General features: G+C 49.6%; 2 protein-coding genes across 4 annotated transcripts; one reads left to right on the top strand and one right to left on the bottom strand.

Moving 5' to 3' along the window:
* Positions 1-2,145: 2,145 nt before the first annotated feature.
* Positions 2,146-4,800, top strand: COPS6 (COP9 signalosome subunit 6). The gene is made up of 10 exons (XM_019633404.1): positions 2,146-2,234; positions 2,457-2,582; positions 2,796-2,927; positions 3,249-3,337; positions 3,440-3,502; positions 3,792-3,839; positions 3,915-4,029; positions 4,122-4,214; positions 4,307-4,407; positions 4,546-4,800. Exons 1-10 carry the CDS (start codon positions 2,165-2,167, stop codon positions 4,684-4,686), a joined length of 978 nt encoding a protein of 325 aa, XP_019488949.1. The 5' UTR covers positions 2,146-2,164; the 3' UTR covers positions 4,687-4,800.
* Positions 4,801-5,765: 965 nt separating this feature from the next.
* Positions 5,766-13,303, bottom strand: MCM7 (minichromosome maintenance complex component 7). 3 transcript variants are annotated; one of them, XM_019633397.1, is made up of 15 exons: positions 13,170-13,303; positions 11,901-11,980; positions 11,386-11,550; positions 11,102-11,226; positions 10,846-11,026; positions 10,388-10,525; positions 9,929-10,078; positions 9,623-9,737; positions 9,414-9,545; positions 9,087-9,170; positions 8,443-8,836; positions 8,074-8,157; positions 7,219-7,387; positions 6,340-6,449; positions 5,766-6,161 (listed from the first exon to the last, which is right to left on the bottom strand). In XM_019633397.1, exons 1-15 carry the CDS (start codon positions 13,198-13,200, stop codon positions 5,960-5,962), a joined length of 2,160 nt encoding a protein of 719 aa, XP_019488942.1. In that variant the 5' UTR covers positions 13,201-13,303; the 3' UTR covers positions 5,766-5,959. The 3 variants fall into 3 exon arrangements, with proteins under 3 accessions (XP_019488942.1, XP_019488944.1, XP_019488943.1); XM_019633399.1 differs by lacking the exon at positions 13,170-13,303 and adding an exon at positions 12,610-12,684; XM_019633398.1 differs by lacking the exon at positions 13,170-13,303 and adding an exon at positions 12,073-12,594.

Genomic DNA, 13,303 nt, shown 5'->3' with positions numbered 1-13,303 from the left:
GGGAGGGGGGTGGGGATGAGGGAGAAAGGGAAGGGATTAGACAGCATAAATAGGTAACTACAATATTGCCACAGGGATATGAAAGACAGTTCGAGGAATATAATTAATAATGTTGTAAATATTTTGTAGGGTGTCAGATGGTCACATGTCTTGTGAGGAAGACCGCATCATATGTTGTGTCCTGCACGACATGAGCAGTGTGAGAACGACAGGGGGCGGCGAAGGGTTAAGAAATAAAAGAAACAGCAGTCAAGAGTTAAATGAGTGTGGGGCCAAAGGTCTCCAGCCTCGTGGACTAAGAGCCCTGAATTGGGCCGACACACCGCTTTTATTTCTCCCCCTACCTGGAAGTAGCATTGTTCTCTCCACAGTCTGTGAGTCTCATTCCTGAGAACTTGCTCAAGCCAGATTACCCATGCCTGCAGCTGCTATTACCAAGAGTCCGCCCACGGAGATAAGACAGATGCTCTGCCTTCACATACCCTATACCAAACGACCCCAGGAAAAGAAGATTATTGTGCTGAGGACAGATACTATCACACCATCAGGGGGAAGTGAGGCAGCAGATTGGGAGAGGGGGTTTGTCACTTTGAGGGATAAAAAGCATAACTATTACACTGTGTTGTACAGCTGAAACTAATTTTTTAAATGTATATTTCATAATTTAAAAATGCTCAGTGAGCTTACTTCCAAAGCATGTATAATCAACTGATTCAATTTCAAAATCATCCTTGAATTTCACAATAACCACTGTTTTGTGGGTTGTATAATTATCTGAGCAGTTTCAAAAGCATTTGAAACAACAAAAAGACAAAGGAGTACTTTAATGTGTGAAATAGCAACACAAACTGTCAACTTTATTAACCTCAGAATAATTCTTGTCTTTATTTTAGCCTTCAATCTAACTGAGAAACTCCTTAAAAGCTTCCTATCATGTGAAAGAGATAGATTTTTCTGACCTCATTTTCCCTAAAATGGCCTATATGCTTTTCTCCATAACCGCCTCAATTGGCTGGAAGGTTTTTTCACTGGGGATTAGAGTGAGATAAACTCTTTCTTAACTACCCCTTGGCGAGAAGATCTCTCTCCCTGCAAGATTTCTTAGGTCCCTTCCTTTAAGGGTTGCTGGCCCTTCAACTTTCCTTTATCCAGGCTCCTAAATGGAGAGGTTGCTTAATTCTCATAAGTTATCATTATCACTAGAAAACATATCCGGTATCTGCTAGTCCTGGGCAACAGAGTAGGCTCTGCAAGGTCAAGAAACAGGTCTCTACATGCTTTCTAGAGCTTACATTTTGGGTGGGGAACAGACACATATTAAAAGGGCCAGCCAGACATGTCGGGGCAGCAGGAGAAGGGGTGAAGGCAGTGTACACAATTTGCTTACATGTAGGAGTAGGGAGAGGGCTGAAGTGGTCTCTTTGCCAGAGGTGAGATTTATGGACATGGAGAGTACAGGGTGGGTGGAAGGGATTAGGAAATGCTGGGGATGCTCCTAGTACTGTTAGTAATACCATTATTTGGAAGGAGGGGAACATAGGACACTCAGACCGGGCTCTACCCCAAACTACTCATCCATTTACTCAAAAATTATTTAGGTACCCGAGTGTTAGGTACCGTGTTGGTCTTAGGGGTTATAATGATGAACATGACAGAAGGCCCTTAAGAGTGAGTAGGGCGTGTGAAAAGAACAGATGTGATGGCTAATGTGGCTGAAACATGGGGACCAGGGGGCAGAAAAGGCCAGGGCCCGCTGACAAGCAGGGGCCGAACGAATCGTACAGGGCCTTGCAGTCCATGGTTAGCAGCTTGGATTTTATTCTGAGGGCAATAACATGACATTTCATTCATTCTGCAATAGATTTAGGAACTAGGCAATCTTATTCGAATTCTGTTGACGAAGACGGAAAGGTTGGGGTAGGGTTAAGTAATTTGTTCAAGGTCAGCCGCAGACGAGAGGCTGGGTCAGGGTCTACGAAAATCTGTCGGCTTCAGGGCCATGCGGGGCTCGGACTTTTGCCGCCGGAAGGCTGCGAGCCGAGACCAGGCGGGGACAACCGTTGCCCCGCGACAGAGCAGGCACGCGCCCCGGGGACGCTGCGCATGCGTCACCCCGGACGGAAGCCGGGAGGGGGCGGGGCCAAGGCCGTCGGGCGCGGGGAAAATGGCGGCGGCGGCTGCAGCGGCGGCGAACGGGACTGGGGGGAGCAGCGGGATGGAGGTGGATGCAGCAGGTAACGGGTCTCATAGGGGCGGCTTCTGGAGACGGCCTTCGAGGTGCGTTAAGGCCGCCTTCCTGGATCCCAGGAGAAGTCAGGAGGGTGGACGGTAACACGGCTCCCTGGGATAACTTGAGGGAAGGATGTATGGCCCGGGCTCTGCCATCTCCTACTCCCCATCTCCTGGGAAGGGCGTGGGGCCTGGACTCTCACTCCTTCCTTTCCCTCCACCCTTAGTAGTCCCCAGCGTGATGGCCTCCGGAGTGACTGGGAGTGTTTCAGTCGCTCTTCATCCCCTGGTCATTCTCAATATCTCAGACCATTGGATTCGCATGCGCTCCCAGGAGGGGCGGCCTATGCAGGGTGAGTGTTCAGCCTAATTCTGCAACCTTCTCTTCCTTGGTCACCTCCACTAAATGGTGGTCTTTTCTCCTTCCTTTCCTGAAGATAGTTCTTCCTCGGTCAAATCACCATTTCCCCAGTACTTGGTTTACATTGACCTCAGATCCTCAGGCTGTAATGATTAGGTAGGTTTTGGGATTCCTTACTCTCACCTCTGTGTCCTTTCTTCCCCAGTGATTGGGGCTCTGATCGGGAAGCAGGAGGGCCGAAATATCGAGGTGATGAACTCCTTTGAGCTGCTGTCACACACCGTGGAAGAGAAGATTATCATTGACAAGGAATATTATTATACCAAGGAGGAGCAGTGTGAGAGGGGAATAGAAGTGGGAGGAAAAGAAAAATAAAAAAGCCGAGTGGGGCAGATGGAGAGGGTTGGGAAAAAATAAACAGGACATGGGATGAGAATGTTGGGAAAGTGAAGAGAGTACCTGAAGAGACCTCAGAAAAAGAACACATTCAGGTATTCTGCTCCCCAAAAGTAAAGGATGACAGAGAAGGAATTAATCATTCTAAATTGAGCCAGGATTTGAGGGGGAGGGGAGAAGCTGATGAAAATACATCAGGAGCTTCAAATTAAGGAAGGATGGTTTAAAGAAATACTTTGTGCTCTGGCCCCTTCCTCTCCAGTTAAACAGGTATTCAAGGAGCTGGAGTTTCTGGGTTGGTATACCACAGGGGGGCCACCTGACCCCTCCGACATCCACGTCCATAAGCAGGTATACATGTTCACACACGTGCATGCTGGGGTAGAGGATAGAGGATGAGGGCAAGCAGCAAGATAGGCATTGACACTTGTGTTCATCATCCCCCTCTTCCAGGTGTGTGAGATAATCGAGAGCCCCCTCTTTCTTAAGTTGAATCCTATGACCAAGCACACGGATGTGAGTAACACTAACCCAATGCCCATTTGGTCATGGCTGTCTCACTATGCTTATCTTTATACTCATCCCCTGCTATCTTACTGTATGACATCTCTGTTAAGAGTTAAATCTCCACTCTGCCATATTTCAGCTGTGTGATTTTGGATTAACTTGCATTTTCCTCGTGTAAAATGGGGATAATCTCTCCTTCATTGGCCCTTCAATGTGAAAGGGCCAACCCTAGTTTTTGGCACATAGTAAATATAATTTCAGGTGGATTTGATATGAGCTGTTCTCCATCTCTTTACAGCTTCCTGTCAGTGTTTTTGAGTCTGTCATCGATATAATCAATGGAGAGGTAATGCCCTACCCTTCAACCCTCAGATCTTGCCCCTGATGTTTCCTGCTTTTGACTCTCCCTATGTGCCTGTAGGCCACAATGCTGTTTGCTGAGCTGACGTACACTCTGGCCACAGAGGAAGCTGAACGCATTGGTGTAGACCATGTGGCCCGAATGACAGCAACAGGCAGTGGAGAGAACTCCACTGGTAATGGAGGCTGGAGGGGCATACTTGGAAGTGGGGGTGGAAGGTGTGGCCACAAGCCTTTTCAACCATCGCCTGTTCTTGTCCCTCTGCAGTGGCTGAACACTTAATAGCACAGCACAGCGCCATCAAAATGCTGCACAGTCGCGTCAAGCTCATCTTGGAGTATGTCAAAGCCTCTGAAGCAGGTAGGACGGGGTCTCCCTGGCACTCCTACTTTTCCACTCCCTCCTGAGGAAGTGACAGCATCTACATTAATGCAGCCTCTCTGTATCTTTAGGAGAGGTTCCCTTTAATCATGAGATCCTGCGGGAAGCCTATGCTTTGTGTCACTGCCTCCCGGTACTCAGCACAGACAAGTTCAAGACAGACTTTTACGATGTGAGTGTAAAACCCAGGATGGTGGGTGGGGCTTATGCTGTCATTTCTGCATGCAGGACATAGGACTCAACTGTTCCCAGGGCATGCTGAGAGAGACCTAGATGCCCTGGGGAACTGGTTCTTTCTGTTCCCTCCCAGCAATGCAATGATGTGGGGCTCATGGCCTACCTTGGCACCATCACCAAAACGTGCAACACCATGAACCAGTTCGTGAACAAGTTCAACGTCCTCTATGACCGACAAGGCATTGGCAGGCGGATGCGGGGGCTCTTCTTCTGAGGGTACTTGAAGAAATGATGCACAGGGGTCAAAACTGTCCAAGGGGAGAGATGTTACACTCCCCTTAGAGAATCCTGTCATTAATAAAAGGGGAGCGGCCCCTCAGCACCCCTTCCAGTGGCTCTGTCCTCTGTTAGGCACCACATAGGTTTCTCAACTTGGATCTTAAAGGAGACCCTTGGTTCCAGCCTTGCTCAGAAGCATGAGTCCCATTTTATCAGTTATTCTCTACACCTTTCAGTGGCTGGGAGCTCATTGCCACTTGAAGTGACTCCGAGCCTGGTCAGGTGGATTGTCTATATTGAGCCAAAGGCTGCCTGCCTCCACTTAAGCAATGTGTTTTGCTCTGTAACATCTCCCTGTAAACAAATGACTGCTTTCCCAAGCTGAATTAGTTTTTCACATACAAAGGAGACTGGGAGGGAGAAGGGTATTAAGCACATTTCTGATGGACAAATGAAAGCCTTGATCCTATGAGCAAGCATTGAGTATTGCCAAGAGGGAGATGTTTCCCAATTATTGTTAATGTTTGAGTGCTTGCTAGAGTATGTGCCTGACCCATCAGGCAGGACCTCAGCCAGCCCTAGGAGGCAGAGGTACTAGTGCCCATGTCATATTTTAGAGATGAAGCCAGGTGGTGTAAACATGAAGATTTTCTATGCAATTACTTGTGCCTACCCCCTCCAAGTCCTTGGTTTTCATCCCCTGAACAAGGCTTTCAAGTGGTAGTTCGGGACTAGAGGTGTGAGTACTTGTGTCTGTTGGAGGCACTTCAGAGTAGAAATGGAGGAGTTGGCTTAGAGGCTCTTTCATTTTGGCAGCTGTTATCCCCAGAACCTGAGGGGAGGCACAGCAGTAGACTCAGTATACATTTGAATCTAGAGGGGAGTAGGAGCAGGCAAGGGATTGGAGATCCAATGCAAACAGTCGGTACTGTGGAATTCTCATTCCTTGCTGCATTCCCAGTTTCTGTCTTGGTATCTGGCAGGTAGAGTAGGTACTTTATTCAGTACGTTGAGTAAATGGAAGACAAGCACAAAAGGAGTAAGATATGAATCTATAAAATGTACAACACCCAGTTTTACCACAAGGCAGCAATCTACAAACACTTTATTAGCAAAAGGAATGTATAAAACAAGTATAGCTCAGGAAAACGGGCAGTGTGTGTGTGTGTGTGCTCCTTTCCCCTCAAGGGCATCACTAGCCCTTTAAAGGAAAGGCGGTGTTTAGCATGGTATGCAGAGTAGACCCCAGTGTCTCAAGTGGGCTGGAATCAGACAAAAGTAATTCGTGTCCGGGCAGTATTAACCTGCCAGACGTTTAACTCCTCATACTCATCTAGAGCTGCCTGGAATTGGGCAGGTGTGAAGCCCCGGGATACACAACGCTGCTCCGCCTCAGAAAACCGGACACTTCGGTCCTCTGAGACCAGCTCACGGACAGTGGCGAATATCACATCTGCTGGTCTCTGGGTCCTGAAGGAAACAAGTGTGGATGTGTAAGGTCAGGCTACTGACAAGAGCACCTAACACGTCAGAGAAAAGTGAATTCTGAGGCAATCCTATACATGTGGTTGCAGAAGCCACAAGGATAAGTGGTCTGCTCAAGAAAGTCAAGGTGACTCCTGATTTCCTCTTCCATTAAACCACTCACCTAGCTGTTTGTCCCTTGTCACTCAGAAGTGAGTCCTTTGACATCTCCATTAGCCTTATGGCTTCATTTACATCTTCCTTCTCCACTGTGTCCACCATTCGCAGACGTGCCTAAGGGGAAGGTAGGGAGAGATGGGAACAGGAGGAGGGGAGTGGAACAGTCAGGGGACCCCCATGTTTCAGCTTTAAGGCCGGGCAACTCATGGGTTGCCTACTCACAAAAAAAGTGGAGGCCCCCTCCCCTCCCCTGCAAACATCCGCAGTGTGGGGCCGGCACTGTCAGACCGAGACAAGTGCAATGCCCAGGGCAGCGTCCAGCAATTGCCCAAGTCTCCGCCTCTCAACACTGGCCAGTCCCGGTGTTCAGCTGTCCTGTGAGGGAGACCAGACTCTTCTGAACTCCACTGGGCTCCCCACCATGACAGATGGAGCTTGGGGAGCTCAGCCTAGCAGGTGATTGACAAAGAGGTTGTGTCCCTGGGGCTCGGGAAGTGCTAGCTCAGCAGTAGGTCAGGTAATCACACTACCTGCACGAACAGCACTTTGGAGCCCCCAGGACTAAGGTCCAAGATGTGAGGACAGAAATGAAGGATTCTAACACAGGATTTAGGACATAAGGAATGAAATTCACCCCACCCACACCAGCAGTGAGGTTTGAGAAGCAAGGCCTTTCCCTCCATGGATGCTGTGCGTGCCCTGCTGGAGCAGCAAGTACCCACAGTGCGGTAGCACGGAGAGGACCACTATCTGCACTGTCAGCACTTTAGCCCCGGCAGGGCTGGAGTGGGAAGGAGGCGGCAACGAGAGGATGATGTTAAGGTAGGCTGCCCAGTAAGTCAAAACAGACCACCCTCCAGCAGAACAGGAACTGGGCACTCACCAGGGCAGTTGACAGTCGCAGGATAGCCAGCAGGGTCCGGGCGGAAGTATAGGTGGCATCTTTACTAGCCCAAGCCTCTCGCCTCATCTCCACGTATGCTGCTGTGATATAGTCTGCCAGAGACTCTGGCACTGTAGGCTGTTTCTCCTGGCACATAGCTATATAACGTCTGCAGGAGAGGTTCATGGGAAAAGCGGAAAAGGAAGATGGGAAGAATATGGGGTTTTTTTGCATAAGTTTCCCCTTTAAGAAAATTCTTGGGGGTAAGAGGGAACTTTTTAGAAAGAAAATTAGTGATTTATGTGGCTTGGATATCACTGATGGATTTCTCTAAATGGTGCTTTTCAAATTATTTCCAACTTTTAAGGAAAATGACCTATGCGTGAATAAGACAAATACACCCCTTACCAGAGATGACCAAGTCCCCTCCTGTGAACATATATAGCTAAAAGCAGCAGAAATGTATTTTGTTCACTTTGAGAAAATTGTTTAAATAGGTAATGGAAGAAAAACTAGAGGGGTCACTGGGGGGGCCTCGCGTAGATCTCTAGAGAAATTGGGGGTATCAAGTATCCACGGAGCAGGATCCAGTTTTGCCTTCAATCTGAACCTGCCTCACCAAAGTCAGGCCAGGCTAATGGTGTGAAAGATTGGTTCAGATGTGTTTTCTTGTGGGGCCAGGATAGGGGTTATTTAGATTCAATGTTCTTAGACCCAGGACACAGTTGAAGAGGGCAGAGTGGTGGTGAAATATGCGACCTAAGACTGAAAGCTCTTCAGGACACACACATGGCCCAAGACACTGCCACACATAGTGACTGGTGGAGCACACCTGTCCTTACCCAGCTCTCCTACCTCATAAGCTTCATGTCCAAAGGTTCAAACTGGGCGGGAGGCTGCCGGCTGTGCTGGTGCACATAGGTGATATGCTGGGCCAATCTAGGAATAGTGGAGGCAAGGAGAAACACTTTTTGATGCTATACATGCCCTGTGCTCCAACTCGACACTCCACCCACTGCCCCCAGCTCCACCATCTCCCTCACAATGTGGCAAGGACAAACTTTTCAAGGAAATCCTCATCTGTGTTTCAGCCCTGACCGCCCATTTCCTAAAAACTGTGGACCAGTATCCACAAGCAGAGAATTTGAGGGCTTTCTAAATTCTCTTCCCTCCCTCCCTTTAGATCGTTTCTAAGGGATGTCTCAAGTGTTGAGTTTCAGTCACCGTAGGTCATTGTCTCTGTCGGGCCGGTCCTGGATCAACCAGAGGAGGTCAAATCGGGAAAGGAGTGCAGCAGGAAGCTGTATGTTCTGCTCCAGACTGCGGCGAGGGTTGTAGCGCCCATAGGCAGGATTGGCGGCAGCCAGGATGGAGCAGCGGGCATTGAGCGTAGTTAAAATGCCTGCTTTAGCAATGGAGATGGTCTGCTGCTCCATGACCTCGTGGATGGCTGTGCGGTCAGCCTCAGCCATCTTATCAAACTCATCGATGCAGCACACACCCTGGTCAGCCAGCACGAGGGCACCACCCTCTAAGGTCAGCTCTCCAGTCACAGAGTCTCTAAGCACAGCTGCTGTAAGCCCCACTCCAGAGGAACCTCGGCCTGTTGTGTACTGGCCTGAATGGCAGGGTCAGGAAAAAAACAGGACACAAGGAATGGGGACAGTGAGTTAAGGTCTGCACTGAACTGCTCTACCTTACCCACCCAGACCTTCCTGATCAAGATCTGTGGGGTACTGGCGCTGGCAACACCTCCCTTCCCCAACCCTCCTCTCCACCACCTTCCAAACCCCCCAGGAAATGAATAAACACGGGGTAGTCCTATCCCTATCTTCTACAGTCACCTCTTCCAGGGTCTGATTACTCACTGCGGGGGGCCAGGCGATCTATGTAAGATAGCAGCTGAGACTTAGCCACTCCAGGATCCCCCATTAGACAGATATTGATGTTGCCTATAAGGAAAGGAAGCCTCTGTGTGACTAGTCTTTCAATGGAAGTTGTCCAACAACAGAAAAATACTTTTGAGGTTTGCCCCTACTCCCATACTCAGCATTTCTTCTGATCCCTCCCCGTGCCCATGAAGCCAAAGGTGCCAACTTTTTTATTTTGCGACCTATAAGGACATCAGTTCTTGCCATCCTTTCCTTCTCCCAAATGTGTTCCCTTACCTGAACCTCCCTCTCATTTCCTCTTACCCCTGATTTTCATGCCTCGAGGAGACTGGTCCACACCTCCCACTAGTAGGAGCAGCAGCGCCTTCTTTACATCTTCATGCCCATATATTTCCGGGGCAATGGAGGCTGCCAGCTTTTCATAGAAATCCTCCTCTGTGGGAAAATGAAGGTTAGGAAAAAAAAGTGCTACGAAGGAACTCACATTCCCGGTCGCCCCTCTGGCCCCTCACCTGCTATTTGCCTCAGCTCCTCCTTGGTCAGCTCTCCAGCCCCAGACTCATCATCCTCACTCTTATTCATCTTCACAATCCGATGGGCTTCCAGGTATGTTTCTGAGAGTAAACCCTTGAACAGAAAAACACCAGTATATGAATGAAGTCTCTTTAATTTGCCCATCCACATGATTCCCTCAGGAGTTCCTCACAAACCCTTTGTTCTATTTTGTTTTCCTGTTGATAGTATTCTGTAAGGATGTGGTGAGAGTGAATGGACAAGGGAGAAAAGGGAATTTCCTCATTTTAAACTCTCTTTCTTACCTGTACCACCTGTCGGAACCCAGAGCACAAGATTGGCAAGAAGATACCGGTGACACTGACGTGGTCCCCGGGCTGGGCAATCCGTGTGTTCTCTCCTTCTACCAACACCGTAATGCTACGAGGGATATTTCCCACGGGTACTTGGTCACTCTACAGGGAATAATGGTGCACAGACAAGGAGATAAGAACATGAGGCCCCCAAGGACTTAACTCCCTTTGCCAGCATATCCCACTCTTCTACTTTTCAGCCTACCCAGCCTCAGATAAGAGGAGGGAAGCAGAGATCTCCTTTACTTCTTCCTCGCTCAATCAGAAAGTTTCAGTCAAACCTCCCTCCTGATCAAGCTGACTTCTCTGCCTCACCTCTGTTTTTCTTTCTTTCTTCCACTCAGCAACAAGTACAGTATTCGAATGGACTCCCAAGCTCCACCCTCCCTGGGCAACATACCCAAAACTCACATGTTCTTGCATCTTCATCTCCTGAAATTTGATAAATTTGGAGCCACGTGTCTGTAGATATAGCCGCCCACCTGAGCGGTTGGTCTGGCACTCCTGGCTCGGGCACATAATCAGAGGCATGAAAGTGGGAGACTGGATCTAGGATGTAAGAAAGAAAGGACTAAAGAAAGTCAGAAAGGAATGAGCCAATTAGTCTCGGTCACCTGAATCACATTTCGTCTTCATAGCAGATATCAGAAACAGTCAAAAACATCTTGAAGTACTCTGGGTCAACATGGACAGGCACCAAGAACACAAAACAGATAGGAAGACTGCTGCATACCAGGAAAAGAATGAAAAATAATCATACACACGTGTTGTTACAACAGAGAAAATGACAGATCAACATCAGCACACAAAATTCATACAAAAACCACTAACCGAGTTAAGTGTGTTCCTGTTCCTTGCTCCATACATACCGGCTGGTAGGTCTCTGCCCCACACTGGTCACAAGTGTAGGTAGCCACCACCATTCTGGGTTTGACTTCAGAGACACGAGTGACGATTCCACGCACAGTCACCAATTTCCCCAGAGAGTCAGCCCGTACTTCCCGGATCACACGAGGCTTGTTACTGCTTGGGCCTTGAAAATACAGCTCACTAAGGGAAAAAACAGTCATTAGCCAAGTCCTGGAGGGCAAATTCCCATACCCTTCCCTCACTGAGACTACTCACAATCTACGCATGAGTTCAGGAGGGTACTGGTTCTGGGGGCTTCGGGCTGCCCCAGGGTCACGGCTCCGCTGTTCCATCATCAGCCGGTGCTCAATGTAAACGTCCAGAACATCTTTATTTACCACCTACAGGCAAACAGAAGAAGACGGGAAAAATGAGTGGCAGGATGGAGCATAAAGGACAATTAGGCAGAAATCACTGCCCTCCTTCCTGCCAGCTCAGAAAACCTGAGAAGCTTCCTGACAGAAATCTAAGTTCCTTGCCCTGCATTCTCCTGTACTCACCTCCCTCTCCTTGTACTGAGGCAGCAGCTCTTGTACTGTATCAGCAAAGAGCCTTGCATAGCGCTTGGTGTTCTCACAAATTGAGTCCACCAACTCAGGGTCCTCTTCAGCCACATCATCTAGGTCTATGTACAATGCCACTTGTTCCCGATGAGCTAGTCGAACCTGGGGTGGGGAAGAGTCAGCAATACCTCAGAACGAGGTTTACCATGCTCACCAGTATTCACATACAAGGACACATCACTGTGAGCGCAGCATACAGGTTCCAGGCCTCCACATGCAAGAAAGAGGGGTGTGAGACAGAGCAACACTCATTTCTCAACCCCCAAAAGACAGACTACCAATTCTTAAAAACACCTTACTTATCACGAATGTAGTACTACATTCACTTACCATAACCACATGGCAGCAAACTTGTCCCTTACAGACAAATGTACTTGCTGAAATAAGTTAGGCCACTTCTTACAGCTCCTGTAAGCAACCAGCCCATTCCCTCTACCTAACTGCAGACTTACCAACTGGTTCCCATACTTGAACTGCTTCTTGCCAAACTCATCATCCTGGTAGAACTCTTGTAGGAACTTCTTCACCTTTTCTAGAAGGTAAATGTAAAATCACGAGAATCAATCTTCCTTTCTTTCAAATACCTTACTGCAAACCCCTCTGATAAAAACCTAAGAAACTCACCTCCATTTAAAACATTTCATCTAAATGAACTAGTTATATAAACGTTTAAATAACCCTACATGATCCTCCCCACACTGGGCAGAACTCCTCTTCAGAAGTCTGTTTTACCTAGAGAAGAATTAAGGGCCCCTGGCAGTTGAGAGTATTACCCAACATCCTCCCCTAGGAGAATTCCAGTCTGCCTTAGAAATCTCAGTGCCTTTTCCCCAAAGGCCTGCCACTCCCAGCAACACACTCAGGTTTCAAGGTTCTCAGCTTTTCCTCCACACGTATGATTTCCCCCTTTTTCTTTCGGTCCCCTAAATCTCGGCCACTAGGCCCATCCTTCACCCCACCCCCTCTCCCGCCACTGCTTCCGCTCTTAGTAAACAAAGAAGCACATGGGCCCAGATGCAGCCGCTTCACAGCCCGGGATTCCTCCGCCCAGGGTGTGAGCCCCTCCGGCTATTGGCCAGCGCGTCCTGGGCCACTCGGTCCTAACCGCTACCTCCTCTCTCAGCTACCCACTAAAGCTCCCAATTCCAGGCACTCCCCCACCCTCAGTAGCTCTCTCCGAGGCCACCGCGCGGAAGGACACTGTTTACACACGACACTCCCTCCAGAGGCGTCGCGCAACTTCCGCCCTCCTTCACTTCCGCTCGGAGGATGGCCTAAAATGGCCAATCCCGGCGCGCAGCGGCCCGGCCGGCCCGCCCCCTGAGTTTCGGCGCGTCTAGGGAGGACGCGGGCACTTGGGAGTGCGTTAAGAGTGCGGATGGAAGTGAGCCAGAAGAGTGCTCGACACTGCGCCGTAGACAGGGCCCCCTGAGGTCCCGGTCTCTCCTGGGCGCGACCCTCCCAACTGGAGCCCCTAAGCCGGGCTGCCAACCCCCAACCCCCTCACGACCGCCACTCCTTTCCCGGGCACGATCTCCAAGTCTTCTCCGACCTCGGTCCTCCACGTGTCTCCCAGACAACGTCTGCCTCAGCCCCACCGCCTCTGGCCCGGGGTCTGGCCTCGCGCTGAGCCTGGTCCCCCCCCCCCAGGACCCCAACAACAGGTGTTGGCCGGGACATTTCCCGCGCAGGCCGCCCCTCCCAGGCTTGCAGACCCTCACCCTTCTCGAGCGCGTAGTCCTTAAGTGCCATCGCTGCCGAGAGCCGTAACACAGCAGTCAGCTGGCTCAAAGATCTCGGTAGCAGCTAACGTCCGCGCGGCGGACTGCGGAGGACCAACCGAAATTGGCGCGAA

This window comes from Hipposideros armiger, unplaced genomic scaffold (genome assembly GCF_001890085.2).
Source record: "Hipposideros armiger isolate ML-2016 unplaced genomic scaffold, ASM189008v1 scaffold_1302, whole genome shotgun sequence".
NCBI classification, from domain to species: Eukaryota; Metazoa; Chordata; class Mammalia; order Chiroptera; family Hipposideridae; genus Hipposideros; species Hipposideros armiger.
This window is presented reverse-complemented; position numbering and strand designations above follow the sequence as displayed.